Raw genomic sequence first — 25,372 nt, 5'->3', positions numbered from 1 at the left:
GGGTCTCCATGCGGGCAGGAAGGATAGGCAGCCACGGCAGAGCCCTGCGACAGCGTAGGGGGGGACACCTCAGGGCTTACCAGACTTCAGCCCAGCCCCGAAGCCATCCTGAGGGGACAAGAGAACCCTGGCAGGTGTCAGGTCCCCAGTCCCACGGAAAGACTCGTGGCTAATGGAGGTGACTGCGCTGCTACAGGAGTGACCCCGTAGGGAGCACGCTTTTCTGCCGCCACTGTCACTGCTCAGCACTGCTGCGGGGTGCATCACCCCGTCCTAAACCCTCATTCACAACCGAGACACCATAGGAGCTCCTGCTCCCCCCTCTCTCGCCCCTTGTTTTCCGATGGTGCTTGGCCCCAATTTACGCAGGTGGGTCCCTCAGAAATCAAGTGGGATCTGTAACCCTCCACTGTGGCTTCACCGCGGAGCAGGGGAGGCGCGGAGCGGCGGCGTTCTGAACGCAGGTGTCGGAGCCGCGTGCGGTCGCTGGTGACGCCGGCAGGCGCCGGGAGGAGACCGCCTCCTTCCTGCGCTGGCGGCGAGGCGAGCGCGGGGCCACAGCTGCGGCAGCAGCGCCATGTGCCAGCGCCGCCGCCGCGAGGGAACGGGGAGCTGGCAGCTGCAAGCCCCGCGCAATGCCGGGGGCTGCTGCCGCCCCCTGCGGGGGCGGCGAGCACCCCGGGAGGGGAGCACCCCAAGCCTAGGGGACTCTGAGATTTGCAGGTGCTGTGCCTCGAGCTGGTGCCAAAGATGCTCTTGCTAGATATGGGGTGCAGCCTGTCCCCATCAGGTTGGCTCCTGCCAGGCTCCAATAGCAGAGTTGAAGCCACGGGGGATAGAGGAAGGGGCCCCACAGCTCAGGTGCTGTTGGGGGGGCTGTCTCTGCCCGGGGACATCCGGGTGCCAGCCCTCTGTGGCGAGGTGTGTGACGGCAGAAGCGCAGGCGAGGCTCATATTTGGGCAGGGAGCAGGTTATTGGAGGCCGAGGGCCCGCAGCCGGGAGATGAGGCTCCTGATAAAGGCTGCCCCGGTGCCGCTGCCTGCACTGGCTCGGGTGGAGGCGAGTGCTGCCCTGGGAGCGCTGGGTCGGGGGCATGGGGCCGATGTGGGCGCTGGGGCTGCTGCTGTGCGTGCAGCTGTGTGCGGGTGAGTGCCGGGCGGGCAGGAGCGCGGCCCGCGGCGGTGCCGGCCCGGCTGAGCAGGCTCCGTGCCGCAGGCTCTGGGGAGCTGCGTCTGGTGGGCGGCGGTGAGCGCTGTGTCGGGAGAGTGGAGGTGAAGCACGGCGGTGAGTGGGGCTCCGTGTGCGTCTTCGACTTTGACTGGGAAGCCCGCTGGGCCATCGTCGTGTGCCGGCAGCTGGGCTGTGGCCGGGCGGCCAAGGCGTCCCCGTACGCCCCATTTGGACAGGGCACCGGGCGGATCTGGCTGCAGCCCTTCTTCTGCCGCGGCACCGAGGCTAAGCTGGAAGAGTGTCCACACTTCGGATGGGGAAGGACCTTCTGTGGTCGCAACCGGGATGTGGGTGTGATCTGCACAGGTGAGGGGACACGCTGCCCGTGCTGGGACAGCCACCCTGTGCTGGTGCATCCCGGGCAGGGCTGAGCCGTGCCTGTGTCCTTGTGCAGATGCCGTGGAGCTGAGGCTGGCAGGCGGTGGCAGTGCCTGTGCCGGCAGGGTGGAAGTGAAGCTGCAGGGACACTGGGGCTCCGTGGGAGATGACAGCTGGGACATGGAGGATGCCGAGGTGGTTTGCCAGCACCTGGGCTGTGGCTCGGCTTCCGGTGCCTACTCCGCCTTTGAACGCTTTGGTGTCGGGGACGGGCCCGTCAATCTGGCCCTGGTGGACTGCCGTGGGTACGAGGCCACGCTCTGGGACTGCGAGATCCGTGGCTGGGGACCCTATAATGGCGGCCTGCATGACTATGACACTGCCGTTGTCTGCCAAGGTAGGAGTTGGACTGTGGTGGGTGCGGCACTGCCTGCACATGCCTTGACCCTGTGCTGCTCCCTCAGGCTTTTCCCGGCTGGTGAGAGGTGATGGAGACTGCACCGGGCAGCTGGAGATGCGGCATGGCCGGGCGTGGCTGGGTGTGTGCGAGGGTGAGGTGGACATGAAGGTGGCCCAGGTGGTGTGCAGGGAGCTGGGCTGTGGGGCGGCGCTCGGCATCCTTGGCAGCGGCCGATTTGCGCCGAGATGGGGATTGCTCTGGGACGGGGGAGTCCAGTGCAATGGCACGGAGCCCCTCCTCAGTGCCTGTGCCCGGCGTCCGCCCCGCAGCCGGAGCTGCAGCGGCCCTGCCAGCATCATCTGCTCCCGTAAGTGCTGGGGACAGCGGGGGCTCTTGGGGTCCCTGCACAATCCCCCTCCTCAACGCCCTTCCTGCCACAGGCTACACGGGCTTCCGGCTGGGGAACGGCAGCTCGGGATGCAGCGGGCGGGTGGAGGTGGCAGTGAGGGGCACGTGGGGGTCCGTGTGCGCCAGCGAGTGGGACCTGCCCGATGCCCACGTCTTGTGCCGCCACCTGGGCTGCGGCCGCGCCCTCAGCGTGCCCCCGGGAGGCTCCTTCGGCAGCGGGGAGGGGCCGCTGCTGCCGGACGCCTTCGGCTGCAGCGGGAGCGAGCGGCACCCGGGCGAGTGCCCCGTGGCCGTGCTGGGGCGGCCCCGCTGTGCCCCTGGAAACGCCGCCGCCGTCAACTGCTCAGGTGTGTAGGGCACCTGCGAGAGGAGCCTTGAGGGCTTCTGGGACTCCCCAGGAATTGGGGGCAGAGAATGCAGGGCTGTGTAGGAGTGAAGCACAGTGTGATGCGGGTGCTACAGCTCCGTGGCTTAGCTGGTGATTTTGCAGGGGTTGACTCTGTCCCGTCCCTGCGGCTGGTGGACGGTCAGAGCTTGTGTGACGGGCGGCTGGAGGAGACCATCAGCAGCCCGGCCTGGCGCCGTGTGCCTCTGGAGGAGTGGAAGTCATGGGATGCTTACATGGTATGTGCGGTGCTGGGCTGTGGCATTCCCAAGGATATTCACACCAGCTTGGGTTCAAGCACTGCGTTGAGAAGAAACCTCAGGGAGGGGAACATCATGATGGAAGAGATGGACACCATTTCGGGCATGGGCTCTATGCTGAGCAGCAGCCCTGAGGAGCTGGATGACAAGCTGGAGGAGATGAAGGATGTCCTGGGGATGGGCCCTGCATCAAACAGCACCTTTGAGGAGATGGTCATCGTCTGCGCAAGTGAGTGTCCTGAGAAAGGCCGGAGGAGGTGCGGGTTCCCCAGGCAGTCAAGGCAGCCCAGTACCTCTGTACCTGCAGGCAGCCGGCGGGTGAGGCTGGTGGGGAGCTCTGGGCGCTGTGCCGGGCGTGTGGAGGTCTATTCCGACCGTATCTGGAGCAGCGTGTGCCAGGAAGGCTGGGACCTGCAGGACGCTGCCGTCGTGTGCCGTGAGCTGGGCTGCGGCAGGGCACTGGAGGCAGCGAGCTGGGCGCCCTTGGGTGCCGGCGCGGGGCCGCTGTGGCCGTACATCCCCGACTGCTCCGGGAGCGAGGAGTCTCTCTGGGAGTGTGGGCGCCAGGAAAGGCGCGAGTGCGGGCGCGGCGGCGGGGCCGGGGCTGTGTGCTCAGGTCAGTGCCGGGCGGTGCCGGCAGAGGACGGCGGAATCCCCGGGGCGTTTGTGGCCGTGCCGTGATTACCCCGTTCCCCTTGCAGAGCATCTCTCTGTGCGACTGGCAGGCGGCCGCGGGCGCTGCCGCGGCTTCCTGGAGGTGTCCCACGATGGCGCCTGGGGCCGCGTGTGCGCCAACGGCACCAGCCCCGGCAGCGCCGCCGCCGTGTGCCGGCAGCTGGGCTGTGGGCACCGGGGCTGGCTGTCGGCTGTTCCTGCCCAGCAGCCATCCCGGGCCTGGCTGGCCTGGGTGGGCTGCGAGGACGGGGCCCGCTCGCTCTGGGGGTGCCCCTCGGCCCCCTGGCGCCTGCAGAGCTGCGGCCCTGGCGGGGACGCCCACGTGGCTTGTGAGGAGGACAGTGATGGCGTCACGGAGACAGACACTACCCCATATCCGGAGGGTGCCACCAGCACAGGTAGCTCTGCCTGTGCCTGCATCCCCCAGGCCTGGCTGGCTGGGATCCCCTCCCCTCACGGTCTGGCTGTGTCTCCAAAGGTCTTCCCAGCAGAATCACCGTGGCAGTGTCTGTGGGGACTGTGCCTGTGCCAACTGTCCTGTGCGTGATGCTGGGGACGCTGCTGTGCCTGTCCCTGGGTGCCCTGGCTGTGCTGCTGTGCCGTGCCCGTGCCCGGCGCCAAGGTGGGTACTGGTGGGTGGGGGCTGGGACAGACCCGGGTTGGGGGTTTTGGGAGCCCTGTGGAACGGTGAGAGGATGGGCAGGGGTGACCCCGGTGCCACCTACAGTGCCCGGGTCCCAGGTAAATTCTGCCCCTGGTTCCAGGCCCTGGCAGAGCTGCTGATGCCGTCTCCAGTGCTGTCTACGAGGAGCTGGACTACACTGGGATGCCTGAGCACCAGGAGGTGCTGAGGCAGCCAGGTGGGTGCAGCCCTTGTGCCCCAGCTCTGTCTGGAGTGAAGGCTCTTCCTGATGGCCCCACGGCACCTCCGGGTCCTGCTGGCCTGGCTGTGGCTCCTCTCCATGGGCTGTGCTGCCTCCTCAGAGCAATAGTGGAGTCCACCCCAAGTCCCTGTTTATCCCCTGCAGGCTCCCTGTCAGAGGGATCGCTCAAGAAGCTGCCCTATTACAGCAGGGACAGCGTGGAGGGCAGTGACACGGAGACAGCCCCAGGTAGGGCCACAGGGCAGGAACCCAGCGGGGAACAGGGGACAGAGGACACGCCTGGGCTGGGCAGCTGAGGGGACACAAGTCCTCCCTTTGTCAGTGTGCAGCCAAGCATGGCCTTTCCCTGCGGGACACAAGGGCCTCCAGCACAGGCCCAGAGGCAAGGCCGTAGGGGATGGCACAGGCAGAGCCCTGCCAGGGCCGCTGGTCACTGCCAGGGACCCCTGTGCCTGTCCCAGTTCCCCCTGGCCAGCCCGAGCAAGGAACCCCAGAAGGCTACGACGATGTCCTGGATGTGCCGCAGGAGGCCCCCGCTGCCAGCCCTGGGGACATCTCCGAGGGAGTGGCACAGCAGAGTTGGATCCGTGTCCTCCCCACAGGTAAGAGGGCTCACAGCTGCCCTGTCCCCTCTGCAGAGCCACTGCATGGCAGGGTTTGGCTGTGGGCATGGGCAGGGAGGCAGCAGCAGATGCATGTGGGGTCTGTCAGGGGGACACGGAGCTGCCTGCCCCTTCAGGCCCCTTTCTGTGCTGTCCCCAAGGTGGGATCTGCTCCCCTGCAGGACCTCCAGGAGCAGGCAGGGACCCCTCGGAACAGCCCCCGGGTGCCACGGACTATGATGATGTCGGCAGCAGCGCCCAGGGAACGTTGCCATGAGGATGCCCTGGCCATGCTGGAGCCCTGGGGACACGTGTGTGGGGGGCCCTGTCCCCAGGATGGGGTGGCCCTGCCCGCAGTGGTCACCCCTCCCTGTCCAGCGCTGCAGGAAAACAGCTCCTGTGTAGGGCATTTCTAGGATTTCAGTGTGAATTTCCCTTTTGTTCCCATTAAAACCCCAACTGGCCACAGACTCATTGCCCGGTCCTGACTCTGGTGCTGGCACCTCTATACCTCTGGGTACATCAGCCATTCCTTGGGGATGTGAGGCAGGATCTGCAGCCACTCACTCATCCTTGGGAATGGTGGGCTGAGCGGAAAGAGATTGCTGGGATTGTCTGCGGGGTCTTTATTTAGCACTGCGAAATGCACACAACTGTTCCCAGCAACTCCCAGGGGAAAAGGGAGAGGGCAGGACCCGACCCCTCCCTGGATATGCAGCAGGATCTCCTCCCTGTGCCCCACGGGTGGAGCAGGCTCAGACGCATTGGCAGCACTGAGAGCTGGTCTGGGAATGGCTGTGGTTGTTGGAAGGGGTATTCCTAAAGGAGGAGAGGTCTCCTGAAGAAGGGGAATGCCTTCCTGCCCCCCGGCACCACCCCGCGGTGGCAGGGCAGCCGGGCCATGGCCCCTGCCTGCGGCACACGGTGCTCCAGGAGGTTCCCGATCTTCAGGGCGGGCTGCAGTGCCCGGAGGGCGTCCAGTTCCTGCAGCAGGGCCTGGCTGAAGCCGTCGGTGCTCAGGCTGGGCATGGAGGATGCAGGAAAAGAGGAGAAGGTGTGAGAGCTTGTGGGGAGGGAGGTTGGTGCTGAAGCAGCCGAGATGCCGCTGCAGCCCTGCCTGTCCCGCGGCATCCGCTCCCCATCTCGGGGATGCCGGGCACGGAAGGGGCCGTGGCAGGGCTCTCACCCCAGGCTCTGCAGCGGGCAGGCGGGATGCCGGAGCTGCTGGCAGAGCTGCAGGGCGCCGTGGGCTCCCAGCCCGTTGTCACTCAGGTCCAGGCAGGTGAGACAGGGCCCCTGCAGCAGCAGCGTGGCCAGGGCCGGGCAGCAGGCACCCGACAGCTCTGCAGCCTGTGGGAGCGAGGGGAACAGGGAAGGAGGGCTTTGGCCTGTGCTTGGTGAGCTGCTGCAGGTGGGAAAGGCGGAGCAATGGTCGAGGTCCTGGCAGCAGCAGGGGCTGCTGAGGCGGCAATAGCGCAGCCCAATGAGAGCCCCTGGGAAAGACCCACCGAGCCGAGCGAGGGCCCGCAGAGGTATCCGTGGGCTCGGAGAGCTGCTGTCCCCTGTGGCCGGGATTAGCAGGCACCCACGCACCCACCCAGTGCCCTCCGGTGCAGGTGTCCTGATCCCAGGGCTCCGGTTTGGGCTCCGGGCCGTGCCTGCGTCTGTGAGCGGAGCAGCCCCGCACAGTGCCCGGTGCCGCAGTGCCCGGCAGGGCGGGCGGATGGGGCAGGGCAGCTCCTCCCGCCGCTGCACAGCGAGGCCCCGGGACGTTGTGCCGGTGAGGAATTGCTGCGGTGCGGGTGCATGGGGAGCAGGTGCAGCTGCAGCTGCTCCGTTTGCTCTGGCTGGGAGCCCGAGACAAGAGGCAGCGGGAAGTGCCGATCCTTGCAGAACAACGGAGCGGGAAAACCCCGGCCAGGTGAGGGACCCTGAGAGAGACATCAGGAGATGAGGATGATGAGGAGGAGAGTGTTTCGAGTGAACTTTTTGTGCTTGGCTGCAATCACCCCGGGAGGGGAGCACCCCAAGCCTAGGGGCTCTGAGCTTTGCAGGTGCTGTGCCTCGACCTGGTGTCACAGCTGCTCTTGGTAATTGTGGGGTGCTGCCTGTCCCGATCAGGATGGCTCCTGCCAGGCTCCAATAGCAGAGTTGAAGCCACGGGGGATAGAGGAAGGGGCCCCGCAGCCCAGGTGCTGTTGGGGGGGCTGTCTCTGCCCGGGGACATCCGGGTGCCAGCCCTCTGTGGCGAGGTGTGTGACGGCAGAAGCGCAGGCGAGGCTCATATTTGGGCAGGGAGCAGGTTATTGGAGGCCGAGGGCCCGCAGCCGGGAGATGAGGCTCCTGATAAAGGCTGCCCCGGTGCCGCTGCCTGCACTGGCTCGGGTGGAGGCGAGTGCTGCCCTGGGAGCGCTGGGTCGGGGGCATGGGGCCGATGTGGGCGCTGGGGCTGCTGCTGTGCGTGCAGCTGTGTGCGGGTGAGTGCCGGGCGTGCGGGAGCGCGGCCCGCGGTGGTGCCGGGCCCGGCTGAGCAGGCTCCGTGCCGCAGGCTCTGGGGAGCTGCGTCTGGTGGGCGGCGGTGAGCGCTGTGCCGGGAGAGTGGAGGTGAAGCACGGCGGTGAGTGGGGCTCCGTGTGCGTCTTCGACTTTGACTGGGAAGCCCGCTGGGCCATCGTGGTGTGCCGGCAGCTGCGCTGTGGCCAGGCGGCCAAGGCGTCCCCGTACGCCCCATTTGGACAGGGCACCGGGCGGATCTGGCTGCAGCCCTTCTTCTGTCGTGGCACCGAGGCTAAGCTGGAAGAGTGTCCGCACTTTGGTTTGGGAAGGACCTTCTGTGGGCACGACCGGGATGTGGGTGTGATCTGCACAGGTGAGGGGACACGCTGCCCGTGCTGGGACAGCCACCCTGTGCTGGTGCATCCCGGGCAGGGCTGAGCCGTGCCTGTGTCCTTGTGCAGATGCCGTGGAGCTGAGGCTGGCAGGCGGTGGCAGTGCCTGTGCCGGCAGGGTGGAAGTGAAGCTGCAGGGACACTGGGGCTCCGTGAGAGATGACAGCTGGGACATGGAGGATGCCGAGGTGGTTTGCCAGCACCTGGGCTGTGGCTCGGCTTCTGGTGCCTACTCCGCCATTGAACGCTTTGGTGTCGGGGACGGGCCCGTCAATCTGGCCCTGGTGGACTGCCGTGGGTACGAGGCCACGCTCTGGGACTGCAAGATCCATGGCTGGGGACCCTATACCGGCATTATCCATGATTATGACGCTGCCGTTGTCTGCCAAGGTAGGAGTTGGACTGCGGTGGGCGCGGCACTGCCTGCACATGCCTTGACCCTGTGCTGCTCCCGCAGGCTTTTCCCGGCTGGTGAGAGGTGATGGAGACTGCGCCGGGCAGCTGGAGGTGCGGCATGGCCGGGCGTGGCTGGGTGTGTGCGAGGGTGAGGTGGACGTGAAGGTGGCTCATGTAGTGTGCAGGGAGCTGGGCTGTGGGGCGGTGCTCGGCATCCTCGGCAGCGGCCGATTTGCACCAGGATGGGGAATGCTCTGGGACGGGGGGGTCCAGTGCAATGGCATGGAGCCCCTCCTCAGAGCCTGTGTCCCGCATCCGCCCCGCAGCCGGAGCTGCAGCGGCCCTGCCAGCATCATCTGCTCCCGTAAGTGCTGGGGACAGCGGGGGCTCTTGGGGTCCCTGCACAATCCCCCTCCTCAACGCCCTTCCTGCCACAGGCTACACGGGCTTCCGGCTGGGGAACGGCAGCTCGGGATGCAGCGGGCGGGTGGAGGTGGCAGTGAGGGGCACGTGGGGGTCCGTGTGCGCCAGCGAGTGGGACCTGCCCGATGCCCACGTCTTGTGCCGCCACCTGGGCTGCGGCCGCGCCCTCAGCGTGCCCCCGGGAGGCTCCTTCGGCAGCGGGGAGGGGCCGCTGCTGCCGGACGCCTTCGGCTGCAGCGGGAGCGAGCGGCACCCGGGCGAGTGCCCCGTGGCCGTGCTGGGGCGGCCCCGCTGTGCCCCTGGAAACGCCGCAGCCGTCAACTGCTCAGGTGTGTAGGGCACCTGCGGGAGGAGCCTTGAGGGCTTCTGGGACTCCCCAGGAATTGGGGACAGACAATGCAGGGCTGTTTTAGGATGACAGGCTGAGTGTGGCCATTTTACAGGCATTGCCGAGTCCCTGCGGCTGGTGGGAGGTGAGACCCGATGTGATGGCTGGCTGGAGTTGGCCACACACCCCGGGGGCTGGCGCCGAGTGCCAGGAGAGCTTTTGCGCATACGGAATTTCAATAATGTGTGCTTGGAACTGGACTGTGGAGGACTGGACAAGAGTGATGTTGGCCATGGTATGGCCTGTCTGAAGGACATCAATGAGACAGAGAGGGCCATCATGGAAAGGGTGATCAGTACCATCAAGGGGATGACCACCAAGCCAGGCAAGAAGACCGACAAATCCTTTTTCTTACAAACTTGGTGCATGACCACCGGCCCAGCTGAGATCCCTCATGGGGCAGCCATCGTCTGCTCAGGTGAGTGTCCTGAGAAAGGCCGGAGGAGGTGCAGGTGCCCCAGGCAGCCAAGGCAGCCCAGTGCCTCTGTACCTGCAGGCAGCCGGCGGGTGAGGCTGGTGGGGAGCTCTGGGCGCTGTGCCGGGCTCGTACTGGTCTATTCTGACCGCATCTGGAGCAGCGTGTGCCAGGAAGGCTGGGACCTGCAGGACGCTGCCGTCGTGTGCCGTGAGCTGGGCTGCGGCAGGGCACTGGAGGCAGCGAGCTGGGCGCCCTTGGGTGCCGGCGCGGAGCCGCTGTGGCCGTACATCCCCGACTGCTCCGGGAGCGAGGAGTCTCTCTGGGAGTGCAGGCGCCGGGAAGGGCGCGAGTGCAGGCGCGGCGGCGGGGCCGGGGCCGTGTGCTCAGGTCAGTGCCGGGCGGTGCCGGCAGAGGACGGCGGAATCCCCGGGGCGTTTGTGGCCGTGCCGTGACCGGCCCGCTCCCCTTGCAGAGCATCTCTCCGTGCGGCTGGCAGGCGGCCGCGGGCGCTGCCACGGCTTCCTGGAGGTGTCCCACGACGGCGCCTGGGGCCGCGTGTGCGCCAACGGCACCAGCCCCGGCAGCGCCGCCGCCGTGTGCCGGCAGCTGGGCTGTGGGCACCGGGGCCGGCTGTCGGCTGTTCCTGCCCAGCAGCCGTCCCGGGCCTGGCTGGCCTGGGTGGGCTGCGAGGACGGGGCCCGCTCGCTCTGGGGGTGCCCCTCGGCCCCCTGGCGCCTGCAGAGCTGCGGCCCTGGTGGGGACGCCCACGTGGCTTGTGAGGAGGACAGTGATGGCATCACGGAGACAGACACTACCCCATATCCGGAGGGTGCCACCAGCACAGGTAGCTCTGCCTGTGCCTGCATCCCCCACGCCAGGCTGGCTGGGATCCCCTCCCCTCACGGTCTGGCTGTGTCTCCAAAGGTCTTCCCAGCAGAAGCACCGTGGCAGTGTCTGTGGGGACTGTGCCTGTGCCAGCTGTCCTGTGCGTGGTGCTGGGGACGCTGCTGTGCCTGTCCCTGGGTGCCCTGGCTGTACTGCTGTGCCGTGCCCGTGCCCGGCGCCAAGGTGGGTACTGGTGGGTGGGGGCTGGGACAGACCCGGGTTGGGGGTTTTGGGAGCCCTGTGGAACGGTGAGAGGATGGGCAGGGGTGACCCCGGTGCCACCTACAGTGCCCGGGTCCCAGGTAAATTCTGCCCCTGGTTCCAGGCCCTGGCAGAGCTGCTGATGCCGTCTCCAGTACTGTCTACGAGGAGCTGGACTACACTGGGATGCCTGAGCACCAGGAGGTGCTGAGGCAGCCAGGTGGGTGCAGCCCTTGTGCCCCAGCTCTGTCTGGAGTGAAGGCTCTTCCTGATGGCCCCACGGCACCTCCGGGTCCTGCTGGCCTGGCTGTGGCTCCTCTCCATGGGCTGTGCTGCCTCCTCAGAGCAATAGTGGAGTCCACCCCAAGTCCCTGTTTATCCCCTGCAGGCTCCCTGTCAGAGGGATCGCTCAAGAAGCTGCCCTATTACAGCAGGGACAGCGTGGAGGGCAGTGACACGGAGACAGCCCCAGGTAGGGCCACAGGGCAGGAACCCAGCGGGGAACAGGGGACAGAGGACACGCCTGGGCTGGGCAGCTGAGGGGACACAAGTCCTCCCTTTGTCAGTGTGCAGCCAAGCATGGCCTTTCCCTGCGGGACACAAGGGCCTCCAGCACAGGCCCAGAGGCAAGGCCGTAGGGGATGGCACAGGCAGAGCCCTGCCAGGGCCGCTGGTCACTGCCGGGGACCCCTGTGCCTGTCCCAGATCCCCCTGGCCAGCCCAAGCAAGGAACCCCAGAGGGCTACGACGATGTCCTGGATGTGCCGCAGGAGGCCCCCGCTGCCAGCCCTGGGGACATCTCCGAGGGAGTGGCACAGCAGAGTTGGATCCGTGTCCTCCCCACAGGTAAGAGGGCTCACAGCTGCCCTGTCCCCTCTGCAGAGCCACTCCATGGCAGGGTTTGGCTGTGGGCATGGGCAGGGAGGCAGCAGCAGATGCATGTGGGGTCTGTCAGGGGGACACGGAGCTGCCTGCCCCTTCAGGCCCCTTTCTGTGCTGTTCCCAAGGTGGGATCTGCTCCCCTGCAGGACCTCCAGGAGCAGGCAGGGACCCCTCGGAACAGCCCCCGGGGGCCACGGACTATGATGATGTCGGCAGCAGCGCCCAGGGAACGTTGCCATGAGGATGCCCTGGCCATGCTGGAGCCCTGGGGACACGTGTGTGGGGGGCCCTGTCCCCAGGATGGGGTGGCCCTGCCCGCAGTGGTCACTCCTACCTGTCCAACGCTGCAGGAAAACAGCTCGTGTGTAGGGCATTTCTAGGATTTCAGTGTGAATTTCCCTTTTGTTCCCATTAAAACTCCAACTGGCCACAGACTCATTGCCAGGTCCTGACTCTGGTGCTGGCACCTCTATACCTCTGGGTACATCAGCCATTCCTTGGGGATGTGAGGCAGGATCTGCAGCCACTCACTCATCTTTGGGAATGGTGGGCTGAGCGGAAAGAGATTGCTGGGATTGTCTGCGGGGTCTTTATTTAGCACTGCGAAATGCACACAACTGTTCCCAGCAACTCCCAGGGGAAAAGGGAGAGGGCAGGACCCGACCCCTCCCTGGATATGCAGCAGGATCTCCTCCCTGTGCCCCACGGGTGGAGCAGGCTCAGACGCATTGGCAGCACTGAGAGCTGGTCTGGGAATGGCTGTGGTTGTTGGAAGGAGTATTCCTAAAGGAGGAGAGGTCTCCTGAAGGAGGGGAGTGCCTTCCTGCCCCCCGTGCTTGCAGGGCAGCCGGGCCATGGCCCCCGCCTGCGGCACACGGTGCTCCAGGAGGTTCCCGATCTTCAGGGCGGGCTGCAGTGCCCGGAGGGTGTCCAGTTCCTGCAGCAGGGCCTGGCTGAAGCCGTCGGTGCTCAGGCTGGGCATGGAGGATGCAGGAAAAGAGGAGAAGGTGTGAGAGCTTGTGGGGAGGGAGGTTGGTGCTGAAGCAGCTGAGATGCCGCTGCAGCCCTGCCTGTCCCGCGGCATCCGCTCCCCATCTCGGGGATGCCGGGCACGGAAGGGGCCGTGGCAGGGCTCTCACCCCAGGCTCTGCAGCGGGCAGGCGGGATGCCGGAGCTGCTGGCAGAGCTGCAGGGTGCCGTGGGCTCCCAGCCCGTTGTCACTCAGGTCCAGGCAGGTGAGACGGGGCCCCTGCAGCAGCAGCGGGGCCAGGGTCAGGCAGCAGGCACCTGACAGCTCCGCAGCCTGTGGGAGTGAGGGGAACAGGGAAGGAGGGCTTTGGCCTGTGCTTGGTGAGCTGCTGCAGGTGGGAAAGGCGGAGCAATGGGCGAGGTCCTGGGAGCAGCAGGGGCTGCTGAGGCGGCAATAGCGCAGCCCAATGAGAGCCCCTGGGAAAGACCCACCGAGCCGAGCGAGGGCCCGCAGAGGTATCCGTGGGCTCGGAGAGCTGCTGTCCCCTGTGGCCGGGATTAGCAGGCACCCACGCACCCACCCAGTGCCCTCCGGTGCAGGTGTCCCGATCCGAGGGCTCCGGTTTGGGCTCCGGGCCGTGCCTGCGTCTGTGAGCGGAGCAGCCCCGCACAGTGCCCGGTGCCGCAGTGCCCGGCAGGGCGGGCGGATGGGGCAGGGCAGCTCCTCCCGCCGCCGCACAGCGAGGCCCCGGGACGTTGTGCCGGTGAGGAATTGCTGCGGTGCGGGTGCATGGGGAGCAGGTGCAGCTGCAGCTGCTCCGTTTGCTCTGGCTGGGAGCCCGGGACAAGAGGCAGCGGGAAGTGCCGATCCTTGCAGAACAACGGAGCGGGAAAACCCCGGCCAGGGTAGGGACCCTGAGAGAGACATCAGGAGACGAGGAGGAGGAGAGACTTTCGGGTTTAGTTCTTGTGCTTGGCTGCAATCACCCCGGGAGGGGAGCACCCCAAAGCTGGGGGCTCTGAGGTTTGCAAGTCCTGTGCCTCGAGCTGGTGCCACGGATGCTCTTGGTAGATATGGGGTGCAGCCTGTCCCCATCAGGATGGCTCCTGCCAGGCTCCAATAGAAGAGCTGAAGCCACGGGGGATAGAGGAAGGGGCCCCGCAGCCCAGGTCTGTTGGGGGGGCTGTCTCTGCCTTGGGACATCCGGTTGACAACCCACTGTGGCGAGGTGTGTGACAGCAGAAGCGCAGGCGAGGCTCATATTTGGGCAGGGAGCAGGTTATTGGAGGCCGAGGGCCCGCAGCCGGGAGATGAGGCTCCTGATAAAGGCTGCCCCGGTGCCGCTGTCTGCACTGGCTCGGGTGGAGGCGAGTGCTGCCCTGGGAGCGCTGGGTCGGGGGCATGGGGCCGATGTGGGCGCTGGGGCTGCTGCTGTGCGTGCAGCTGTGTGCGGGTGAGTGCCGGGCGGGCGGGAGCGCGGCCCGCGGCGGTGCCGGCCCGGCTGAGCAGGCTCCGTGCCGCAGGCTCTGGGGAGCTGCGTCTGGTGGGCGGCGGTGAGCGCTGTGTTGGGAGAGTGGAGGTGAAGCACGGCGGTGAGTGGGGCTCCGTGTGCGTCTTCGACTTTGACTGGGAAGCCCGCTGGGCCATCGTCGTGTGCCGGCAGCTGGGCTGTGGTCGGGCGGCCAAGGCGTCCCCGTACGCCCCATTTGGACAGGGCACCGGGCGGATCTGGCTGCAGCCCTTCTTCTGTCGTGGCACCGAGGCTAAGCTGGAAGAGTGTCCGCACTTTGGTTTGGGAAGGACCTTCTGTGGGCACGACCGGGATGTGGGTGTGATCTGCACAGGTGAGGGGACACGCTGCCCGTGCTGGGACAGCCACCCTGTGCTGGTGCATCCCGGGCAGGGCTGAGCCGTGCCTGTGTCCTTGTGCAGATGCCGTGGAGCTGAGGCTGGCAGGCGGTGGCAGTCCCTGTGCCGGCAGGGTGGAAGTGAAGCTGCAGGGACACTAGGGCTCCGTGGGAGATGACAGCTGGGACATGGAGGATGCCGAGGTGGTTTGCCAGCACCTGGGCTGTGGCTCGGCTTCCGGTGCCTACTCCGCCATTGAACGCTTTGGTGTCGGGGACGGGCCCGTCAATCTGGCCCTGGTGGACTGCCGTGGGTACGAGGCCACGCTCTGGGACTGCAAGATCCATGGCTGGGGACCCTATACCGGCATTATCCATGATTATGACACTGCCGTTGTCTGCCAAGGTAGGAGTTGGACTGTGGTGGGCGCGGCACTGCCTGCACATGCCTTGACCCTGTGCTGCTCCTGCAGGCTTTTCCCGGCTGGTGAGAGGTGATGGAGACTGCGCCGGGCAGCTGGAGATGCGGCATGGCCGGGCGTGGCTGGGTGTGTGCGAGGGTGAGGTGGACATGAAGGTGGCCCAGGTTGTGTGCAGGGAGCTGGGCTGTGGGGTGGTGCTCGGCATCCTCGGCAGCAGCCAATTTGTGCCAGGATGGGGAATGCTCTGGGACGGGGGGGTCCAGTGCAATGGCACGGAGCCCTTCCTCAGAGCCTGTGCCCGGCGTCCGTCCCGCAGCTGGAGCTGCAGCGGCCCTGCCAGCATCATCTGCTCCCGTAAGTGCTGGGGACAGCGGGGGCTCTTGGGGTCCCTGCACAATCCCCCTCCTCAACGCCCTTCCTGCCACAGGCTACACAGGCTTCCGGCTGGGGAACGGCAGCTCGGGATGCAGCGGGCGGGTGGAGGTGGCAGTGAGGGGCACGTGGGGGTCCGTGTGCGCCAGCGAGTGGGACCTGCCCGATGCCCACGTCCTGTGCCGCCACCTGGGATGCGGCCGTGGCCTCAGCGTGCCCCCGGGAGGCTCCTTCGGCAGCGGGGAGGGGCCGCTGCTGCCGGACGCCTTCGGCTGCAGCAGGAGCGAGCGGCACCCGGGCGAGTGCCCCGTGGCCGTGCTGGGGCGGCCCCGCTGTGCCCCTGGAAACGCCGCCGCTGTCAACTGCTCAGGTGTGTAGGACACCTGCGGGGGGAGCCTTGAGGGCTTCTGGGACTCCCCAGGAATTGGGGGCAGGCAATGCAGGGCTGTTTTAGGATGACAGGCTGAGTGTGGCCATTTTACAGGCATTGCCGAGTCCCTGCGGCTGGTGGGAGGTGAGACCCGATGTGATGGCTGGCTGGAGTTGGCCACACACCCCGGGGGCTGGCGCCGAGTGCCAGGAGAGCTTTTGCGCATACGGAATTTCAATAATGTGTGCTTGGAACTGGACTGTGGAGGACTGGACAAAAGTGATGTTGGCCATGGTATGGCCTGCCTGAAGGACATCAATGAGATGGAGAGGGCCATCATGGAAAGGGTGATCAGTACCATCAAGGGGATGACCACCAAGCCAGGCAAGAAGACCGACAAATCCTTTTTCTTACAAACTCAGTGCATGACCCCTTCCCCAGCGGACATCCCTCATGGGGCAGTCATCGTCTGCTCAGGTGAGTGTCCTGAGAAAGGCCGGAGGTGGTGCGGGTGCCCAGAGCAGCCAAGGCAGCCCGGTGCCTCTGTACCTGCAGGCAGCCGGCGGGTGAGGCTGGTGGGGAGCTCTGGGCGCTGTGCCGGGCGTGTGGAGGTGTATTCCGACCGCATCTGGAGCAGCGTGTGCCAGGAAGGCTGGGACCTGCAGGACGCTGCCGTCGTGTGCCGTGAGCTGGGCTGCGGCAGGGCACTGGAGGCAGCGAGCTGGGCGCCCTTGGGTGCCGGCGCGGGGCCGCTGTGGCCGTACATCCCCGACTGCTCCGGGAGCGAGGAGTCTCTCTGGGAGTGCGGGCGCCAGGAAAGGCGCGAGTGCAGGCGCGGCGGCGGGGCCGGGGCCGTGTGCTCAGGTCAGTGCCGGGCGGTGCCGGCAGAGGACGGCGGAATCCCCGGGGCGTTTATGGCCGTGCTGTGACCACTCCGTTCCCCTTGCAGGGCATCTCTCCGTGCGGCTGGCAGGCGGCCGCGGGCGCTGCCACGGCTTCCTGGAGGTGTCCCACGACGGCGCCTGGGGCCGCGTGTGCGCCAACGGCACCAGCCCCGGCAGCGCCGCCGCCGTGTGCCGGCAGCTGGGCTGTGGGCACCGGGGCCGGCTGTCGGCTGTCCCTGCCCAGCAGCCGTCCCGGGCCTGGCTGGCCTGGGTGGGCTGCGAGGACGGGGCCCGCTCGCTCTGGGGGTGCCCCTCGGCCCCCTGGCGCCTGCAGAGCTGCGGCCCTGGCGGGGACGCCCACGTGGCTTGTGAGGAGGACAGTGATGGCATCACGGAGACAGACACTACCCCATATCCGGAGGGTGCCACCAGCACAGGTAGCTCTGCCTGTGCCTGCATCCCCCACGCCAGGCTGGCTGGGATCCCCTCCCCTCACGGTCTGGCTGTGTCTCCAAAGGTCTTCCCAGCAGAAGCACCGTGGCAGTGTCTGTGGGGACTGTGCCTGTGCCAGCTGTCCTGTGCGTGGTGCTGGGGACGCTGCTGTGCCTGTCCCTGGGTGCCCTGGCTGTGCTGCTGTGCCGTGCCCGTGCCCGGCGCCAAGGTGGGTACTGGTGGGTGGGGGCTGGGACAGACCCGGGTTGGGGGTTCTGCGGCTGCTGTGGAACAGTCAGAGGGTGGGCAGGGGTGACCCCTGTGCCACCTACAGTGCCTGGGGCCCCAGGTAAGTGCTGCCTCTGGTTCCAGGCCCTGGCAGAGCTGCAGATGCCATCTCCAACACTGTCTACGAGGAGCTGGACTACACTGGGATGCCTGAGTACCAGGAGTTGCTGAGGCAGCCAGGTGGGTGCAGCCCTTGTGCCCCAGCTCTGTCTGGAGTGAAGGCTCTTCCTGATGGCCTCACGGCACCTCTGGGTCCTGCTGGCCTGGCTGTGGCTTCTCTCCATGGGCTTTGCTGGCCGCTCAGAGCAACAGTGGAGGCCACCCCCAAGTCCCTGTTTATCCCCTGCAGGTTCCCTGTCAGAGGGATCGCTCAAGAAGCTGCCCTATAACAGCAGGGACAGCGTGGAGGGCAGTGACACGGAGACAGCCCCAGGTAGGGCCACAGGGCAGGAACCCAGCGGGGAACAGGGGACAGAGGACACGCCTGGGCTGGGCAGCTGAGGGGACACAAGTCCTCCCTTTGTCAGTGTGCAGCCAAGCATGGCCTTTCCCTGCGGGACACAAGGGCCTCCAGCACAGGCCCAGAGGCAAGGCTGTAGGGGATGGCACAGGCAGAGCCCTGCCAGGGCCGCTGGTCACTGCCAGGGACCCCTGTGCCTGTCCCAGATCCCCCTGGCCAGCCCGAGCAAGGAACCCCAGAGGGCTACAACGATGTCCTGGATGTGCCGCAGGAGGCCCCCGCTGCCAGCCCTGGGGACATCTCCGAGGGAGTGGCACAGCAGAGTTGGATCCGTGTCCTCCCCACAGGTAAGAGGGCTCACAGCTGCCCTGTCCCCTCTGCAGAGCCACTCCATGGCAGGGTTTGGCTGTGGGCATGGGCAGGGAGGCAGCAGCAGATGCATGTGGGGTCTGTCAGGGGGACACGGAGCTGCCTGCCCCTTCAGGCCCCTTTCTGTGCTGTCCCCAAGGTGGGATCTGCTCCCCTGCAGGACCTCCAGGAGCAGGCAGGGACCCCTCGGAACAGCCCCCGGGTGCCACGGACTATGATGATGTCGGCAGCAGCGCCCAGGGAACGTTGCCATGAGGATGCCCTGGCCATGCTGGAGCCCTGGGGACACGTGTGTGGGGGGCCCTGTCCCCAGGATGGGGTGGCCCTGCCTGCAGTGGTCACCCCTCCCTGTCCAGCGCTGCAGGAAAACAGCTCCTGTGTAGGGCATTTCTAGGATTTCAGTGTGAATTTCCCTTTTGTTCCCATTAAAACCCCAACTGGCCACAGACTCATTGCCCGGTCCTGACTCTGGTGCTGGCACCTCTATACCTCTGGGTACATCAGCCATTCCTTGGGCATGTGAGGCTGGATCTGCAGCCACTCACTCATCCCTGGGAATGGTGGGCTGAGGGGAAAGAGATTGCTGGGATTGTCTGCGGGGTCTTTATTTAGCACTGCGAAATGCACACAACTGTTCCCAGCAACTCCCAGGGGAAAAGGGAGAGGGCAGGACCCGACCCCTCCCTGGATATGCAGCAGGATCTCCTCCCTGTGCCCCACGGGTGGAGCAGGCTCAGACGCATTGGCAGCACTGAGAGCTGGTCTGGGAATGGCTGTGGTTGTTGGAAGGAGTATTCCTAAAGGAGGAGAGGTCTCCTGAAGGAGGGGAGTGCCTTCCTGCCCCCCGTGCTTGCAGGGCAGCCGGGCCATGGCCCCTGCCTGCGGCACACGGTGCTCCAGGAGGTTCCCGATCTTCAGGGCGGGCTGCAGTGCCCGGAGGGCGTCCAGTTCCTGCAGCAGGGCCTGGCTGAAGCCGTTGGTGCTCAGGCTGGGCATGGAGGATGCAGGAAAAGAGGAGAAGGTGTGAGAGCTTGTGGGGAGGGAGGTTGGTGCTGAAGCAGCCGAGATGCCGCTGCAGCCCTGCCTGTCCCGCGGCATCCGCTCCCCATCTCGGGGATGCCGGGCACGGAAGGGGCCGTGGCAGGGCTCTCACCCCAGGCTCTGCAGCGGGCAGGCGGGATGCCGGAGCTGCTGGCAGAGCTGCAGGGCGCCGTGGGCTCCCAGCCCGTTGTCACTCAGGTCCAGGCAGGTGAGACGGGGCCCCTGCAGCAGCAGCGTGGCCAGGGTCAGGCAGCAGGCACCTGACAGCTCCGCAGCCTGTGGGAGTGAGGGGAACAGGGAAGGAGGGCTTTGGCCTGTGCTTGGTGAGCTGCTGCAGGTGGGAAAGGCGGAGCAATGGGCGAGGTCCTGGCAGCAGCAGGGGCTGCTGAGGCGGCAATAGCGCAGCCCAATGAGAGCCCCTGGGAAAGACCCACCGAGCCGAGCGAGGGCCCGCAGAGGTATCCGTGGGCTCGGAGAGCTGCTGTCCCCTGTGGCCGGGATTAGCAGGCACCCACGCACCCACCCAGTGCCCTCCGGTGCAGGTGTCCCGATCCGAGGGCTCCGGTTTGGGCTCCGGGCCGTGCCTGCGTCTGTGAGCGGAGCAGCCCCGCACTGTTACATCCCCCTGGGGAAATGGTTTCTTCTCCCTCAGGGACCCCTGGAACTCCTGTCATGTAGTTTGACCCTTCCTTCCCCTTCTGACCCCATTGGCTGTGTGCCAGCTAGCCCCTCCCTCAGAGACCCTGAGAAAAAGGGACCCCTGTCCCCCGGGAGCTCTCTCTCTCTCCTGGGACATCAACCTGGAATAAAGGACTTGCAGCTAAAAGGGTAAGAGAGCCTCTTTTGAATCCTTATCCTGTCTTTCTTGATATAATCCTACTAGGCCTGAGAAGGGCTGAGCTAGCTGAGACCCTTTGAGGGAAACAGGATTGTATCACCGCACAGTGCCCGGTGCCGCAGTGCCCGGCAGGGCGGGCGGATGGGGCAGGGCAGCTCCTCCCGCCGCCGCACAGCGAGGCCCCGGGACGTTGTGCCGGTGAGGAATTGCTGCGGTGCGGGTGCATGGGGAGCAGGTGCAGCTGCAGCTGCTCCGTTTGCTCTGGCTGGGAGCGCGGGACAAGAGGCAGCGGGAAGTGCCCATCCTTGCAGAACAACGGAGCGGGAAAACCCCGGCCAGGTGAGGGACCCTGAGAGAGACATCAGGAAATGAGGATGAGGAAGAGGAGAGAGTTTCGAGTGAACTTTTTGTGCTTGGCTGCGAGCACCCCGGGAGGGGAGCACCCCAAAGCTGGGGGCTCTGAGGTTTGCAAGTCCTGTGCCTCGAGCTGGTGCCACGGATGCTCTTGGTAGATATGGGGTGCAGCCTGTCCCGATCAGGATGGCTCCTGCCAGGCTCCAATAGCAGAGTTGAAGCCACGGGGGATAGAGGAAGGGGCCCTGCAGCCCAGGTGCTTTTGGAGGGGCTGTCTCTGCCTTGGGACATCCGGTTGACAACCCACTGTGGCGAGGCGTGTGACGGCAGAAGCGCAGGCGAGGCTCATATTTGGGCAGGGAGCAGGTTATTGGAGGTTGTGGTCCCCCAGCCGGGAAATGAGGCTCCTGATAAAGGCTGCCCCGGTGCCGCTGTCTGCACTGGCTCGGGTGGAGACGAGAGCTGCCCTGGGAGCGCTGGGTCGGGGGCATGGGGCCGATGTGGGCGCTGGGGCTGCTGCTGTGCGTGCAGCTGTGTGCGGGTGAGTGCCGGGCGTGCGGGAGCGCGGCCCGCGGCGGTGCCGGCCCGGCTGAGCAGGCTCCGTGCCGCAGGCTCTGGGGAGCTGCGTCTGGTGGGCGGCGGGCGCTGTGCCGGGAGAGTGGAGGTGAAGCACGGCGGTGAGTGGGGCTCCGTGTGCATCTATGACTTTGACTGGGAAGCCCGCTGGGCCATCGTCGTGTGCCGGCAGCTGGGCTGTGGCCGGGCGGCCAAGGCGTCCCCGTACGCCCCATTTGGACAGGGCACCGGGCGGATCTGGCTGCAGCCCTTCTTCTGTCGTGGCAATGAGGCTAAGCTGGAAGAGTGTCCGCACTTTGGATGGGGAAGGATCTTCTGTGGGCACGACCGGGATGTGGGTGTGATCTGCACAGGTGAGGGGACACGCTGCCCGTGCTGGGACAGCCACCCTGTGCTGGTGCATCCCGGGCAGGGCTGAGCCGTGCCTGTGTCCTTGTGCAGATGCCGTGGAGCTGAGGCTGGCAGGCAGTGGCAGTCCCTGTGCCGGCAGGGTGGAAGTGAAGCTGCAGGGACACTGGGGCTCAGTGGGAGATGACAGCTGGGACATGGAGGATGCCGAGGTGGTTTGCCAGCAGCTGGGCTGTGGCTCGGCTTCTGGTGCCTACTCCGCCATTGAACGCTTTGGTGTCGGGGACGGGCCCGTCAATCTGGCCCTGGTGGACTGCCGTGGGTACGAGGCCACGCTCTGGGACTGCAAGATTGGTGGCTGGGGACCCTATAACGGCAGCCTGCATGACTATGACACTGCCGTTGTCTGCCAAGGTAGGAGTTGGACTGTGGTGGGTGCGGCACTGCCTGCACATGCCTTGACCCTGTGCTGCTCCCGCAGGCTTTTCCCGGCTAGTCAGAGGTGATGGAGACTGCGCCGGGCAGCTGGAGGTGCGGCATGGCCGGGCGTGGCTGGGTGTGTGCGAGGATGAGGTGGACGTGAAGGTGGCCCAGGTGGTGTGCAGGGAGTTGGGCTGTGGGGCGGCGCTCGGCATCCTCGGCAGCGGCCGATTTGCGCCAGGATGGGGAATGCTCTGGGACGGGGGGGTCCAGTGCAATGGCACGGAGCCCTTCCTCAGAGCCTGTGCCCGGCGTCCGCCCCGCAGCCGGAGCTGCAGCGGCCCTGCCAGCATCATCTGCTCCCGTAAGTGCCGGGGACAGCGGGGGCTCTTGGGGTCCCTGCACAATCGCCCTCCTCAACGCCCTTCCTGCCACAGGCTACACAGGCTTCCGGCTGGGGAACGGCAGCTCGGGATGCAGCGGGCGGGTGGAGGTGGCAGTGAGGGGCACGTGGGGGTCCGTGTGCGCCAGCGAGTGGGACCTGCCCGATGCCCACGTCCTGTGCCGCCACCTGGGCTGCGGCCGCGCCCTCAGCGTGCCCCCGGGAGGCTCCTTCGGCAGCGGGGAGGGGCCGCTGCTGCCGGACACCTTCGGCTGCAGCGGGAGCGAGCGGCACCCGGGCGAGTGCCCCGTGGCCGTGCTGGGGCGGCCCCGCTGTGCCCCTGGAAACGCCGCCGCCGTCAACTGCTCAGGTGTGTAGGGCACCTGCGGGAGGAGCCTTGAGGGCTTCTGGGACTCCCCAGGAATTGGGGGCAGACAATGCAGGGCTGTTTTGGGATGACAGGCTGAGTGTGGCCATTTTACAGGCATTGCCGAGTCCCTGCGGCTGGTGGGAGGTGAGACCCGATGTGATGGCTGGCTGGAGTTGGCCACAGAGCCCGGAGTCTGGCGCCGAGTGCCAGGAGAGCTTGTGCTCATACAGAATTTAAGCAATGTGTGCTTGGAACTGGACTGTGGAGGACTGGACAAGAGTGATGTTGGTCGTGGTCAGGCCTGCCTGAAGGACATCAACAAGAAGGAGAGGGCCATCATGGAAAGGGTGATCAGTACCATCAAGGGGATGACCACCAAGATAGGCAAGGCCAGCAGATTCTTTTTCTTACATACTTGGTGCATGACCACTTCCCCAGCAGACATCGCTCATGGGGCAGCCATCGTCTGCTCAGGTGGGTGTCCTGAGAAAGGCCGGAGGAGGTGCAGGTGCCCAGAGCAGCCAAGGCAGCCCGGTGCCTCTGTACCTGCAGGCAGCCGGCGGGTGAGGCTGGTGGGGAGCTCTGGGCGCTGTGCCGGGCGTGTGGAGGTGTATTCCGACCGCATCTGGAGCAGCGTGTGCCAGGAAGGCTGGGACCTGCAGGACGCTGCCGTCGTGTGCCGTGAGCTGGGCTGCGGCAGGGCACTGGAGGCAGCGAGCTGGGCACCCTTGGGTGCCGGCGCGGGGCCGCTGTGGCCGTACATCCCCGACTGCTCCGGGAGCGAGGAGTCTCTCTGGGAGTGCGGGCGCCAGGAAAGGCGCGAGTGCGGGCGCGGCGGCGGGGCCGGGGCTGTGTGCTCAGGTCAGTGCCGGGCGGTGCCGGCAGAGGCCGGCGGAATCCCCGGGGCGTTTGTGGCCGTGCCGTGACCGGCCCGCTCCCCTTGCAGAGCATCTCTCCGTGCGACTGGCAGGCGGCCGCGGGCGCTGCCGCGGCTTCCTGGAGGTGTCCCACGGCGGCGCCTGGGGCCGCGTGTGCACCAACGGCACCAGCCCCGGCAGCGCCGCCGCCGTGTGCCGGCAGCTGGGCTGTGGGCACCGGGGCTGGCTGTCGGCTGTTCCTGCCCAGCAGCCGTCCCGGGCCTGGCTGGCCTGGGTGGGCTGCGAGGACGGGGCCCGCTCGCTCTGGGGGTGCCCCTCGGCCCCCTGGCGCCTGCAGAGCTGCGGCCCTGGCGGGGACGCGCACGTGGCTTGTGAGGAGGACAGTGATGGCATCACGGAGACAGACACTACCCCATATCCGGAGGGTGCCACCAGCACAGGTAGCTCTGCCTGTGCCTGCATCCCCCACGCCAGGCTGGCTGGGATCCCCTCCCCTCACAGTCTGGCTGTGTCTCTAAAGTTCTTCCCAGCAGAAGCACCGTGGCAGTGTCTGTGGGGACTGTGCCTGTGCCAACTGTCCTGTGCGTGGTGCTGGGGACGCTGCTGTGCCTGTCCCTGGGTGCCCTGGCTGTGCTGCTGTGCCGTGCCCGTGCCCAGCGCCAAGGTGGGTACTGGTGGGTGGGGGCTGGGATAGACCCGGGTTGGGGGTTCTGTGGCTGCTGTGGAACACTCAGAGGGTGGGCAGGGGTGACCCCGGTGCCACCTACAGTGCCTGGGGCCCCAGGTAAGTGCTGCCTCTGGTTCCAGGCCCTGGCAGAGCTGCAGATGCCATCTCCAATGCTGTCTACGAGGAGCTGGACTACACTGGGATGCCTGAGTACCAGGAGTTGCTGAGGCAGCCAGGTGGGTGCAGCCCTTGTGCCCCAGCTCTGTCTGGAGTGAAGGCTCTTCCTGATGGCCCCACGGCACCTCTGGGTCCTGCTGGCCTGGCTGTGGCTCCTCTCCATGGGCTTTGCTGGCCCCTCAGAGCAACAGTGGAGGCCACCCCCAAGTCCCTGTTTATCCCCTGCAGGTTCCCTGTCAGAGGGATCGCTCCAGAAGCTGCCCTATAACAGCAGGGACAGCGTGGAGGGCAGTGACACGGAGACAGCCCCAGGTAGGGCCACAGGGCAGGAACCCAGCGGGGAACAGGGGACAGAGGACACGCCTGGGCTGGGCAGCTGAGGGGACACAAGTCCTCCCTTTGTCAGTGTGCAGCCAAGCATGGCCTTTCCCTGCGGGACACAAGGGCCTCCAGCACAGGCCCAGAGGCAAGGCCGTAGGGGATGGCACAGGCAGAGCCCTGCCAGGGCCGCTGGTCACTGCCAGGGACCCCTGTGCCTGTTCCAGATCCCCCTGGCCAGCCCGAGCAAGGAACCCCAGAGGGCTACGACGATGTCCTGGATGTGCCGCAGGAGGCCCCCGCTGCCAGCCCTGGGGACATCTCCGAGGGAGTGGCACAGCAGAGTTGGATCCGTGTCCTCCCCACAGGTAAGAGGGCTCACAGCTGCCCTGTCCCCTCTGCAGAGCCACTGCATGGCAGGGTTTGGCTGTGGGCATGGGCAGGGAGGCAGCAGCAGATGCATGTGGGGTCTGTCAGGGGGACACGGAGCTGCCTGCCCCTTCAGGCCCCTTTCTGTGCTGTCCCCAAGGTGGGATCTGCTCCCCTGCAGGACCTCCAGGAGCAGGCAGGGACCCCTCAGAACAGCCCCCGGGTGCCACGGACTATGATGATGTTGGCAGCAGCGCCCTGGGGACGTTGCCATGAGGATGCCCTGGCCATGTCGCAGCCCTGGGGACACGTGTGGGGGGCCCTGTCCCCAGGATGGGGTGGCCCTGCCCGCAGTCGTCACTCCTCCCTGTCCAACGCTGCAGTAAAACAGCTCGTGTGTAGGGCATTTCTAGGATTTCAGTGTGAATTTCCCTTTTGTTCCCATTAAAACCCCAACTGGCCACAGACTCATTGCACGGTCCTGACTCTGGTGCTGGCACCTCTATACCTCTGGGTACATCAGCCATTCCCTGGGCATGTGAGGCAGGATCTGCAGCCACTCACTCATTCTTGGGA

The 25,372-nt window shown here is 66.4% G+C and overlaps 1 protein-coding gene across 1 annotated transcript; it reads left to right on the top strand.

Annotated features, from left to right (window-relative positions):
* The first annotated feature begins 750 nt into the window (after positions 1–750).
* LOC134550647 (uncharacterized) lies at positions 751–25,261 on the top strand. The gene is given in 49 exon segments (XM_063397376.1): positions 751–1,537; positions 1,626–1,946; positions 2,014–2,316; positions 2,390–2,704; positions 2,848–3,231; positions 3,310–3,618; positions 3,704–4,075; positions 4,156–4,299; positions 4,442–4,537; positions 4,706–4,789; positions 4,884–5,163; positions 5,989–6,217; positions 6,745–7,084; positions 7,712–8,032; positions 8,121–8,441; positions 8,509–8,811; positions 8,885–9,199; positions 9,314–10,063; positions 10,149–10,520; positions 10,601–10,744; positions 10,887–10,982; positions 11,151–11,234; positions 11,329–11,608; positions 13,779–14,458; positions 14,547–14,867; positions 14,935–15,237; positions 15,311–15,625; positions 15,740–16,102; positions 16,181–16,489; positions 16,575–16,946; positions 17,027–17,170; positions 17,314–17,409; positions 17,579–17,662; positions 17,875–18,036; positions 18,219–18,284; positions 18,915–19,033; positions 19,217–19,307; positions 20,411–21,220; positions 21,309–21,629; positions 21,697–21,999; positions 22,073–22,387; positions 22,502–22,861; positions 22,940–23,248; positions 23,334–23,705; positions 23,786–23,929; positions 24,073–24,168; positions 24,338–24,421; positions 24,634–24,795; positions 24,957–25,261. Coding segments are annotated over 49 exon segments (13,767 nt in total). The 3' UTR covers positions 25,073–25,261.
* Positions 25,262–25,372: the final 111 nt, after the last annotated feature.

The sequence above is a fragment of the Prinia subflava genome, chromosome 5 (genome assembly GCF_021018805.1).
Source record: "Prinia subflava isolate CZ2003 ecotype Zambia chromosome 5, Cam_Psub_1.2, whole genome shotgun sequence".
NCBI classification, from domain to species: Eukaryota; Metazoa; Chordata; class Aves; order Passeriformes; family Cisticolidae; genus Prinia; species Prinia subflava.
The sequence above is the reverse complement of the archived record's forward strand: the minus strand, read 5'-3'. Positions and strand labels throughout refer to the sequence as shown.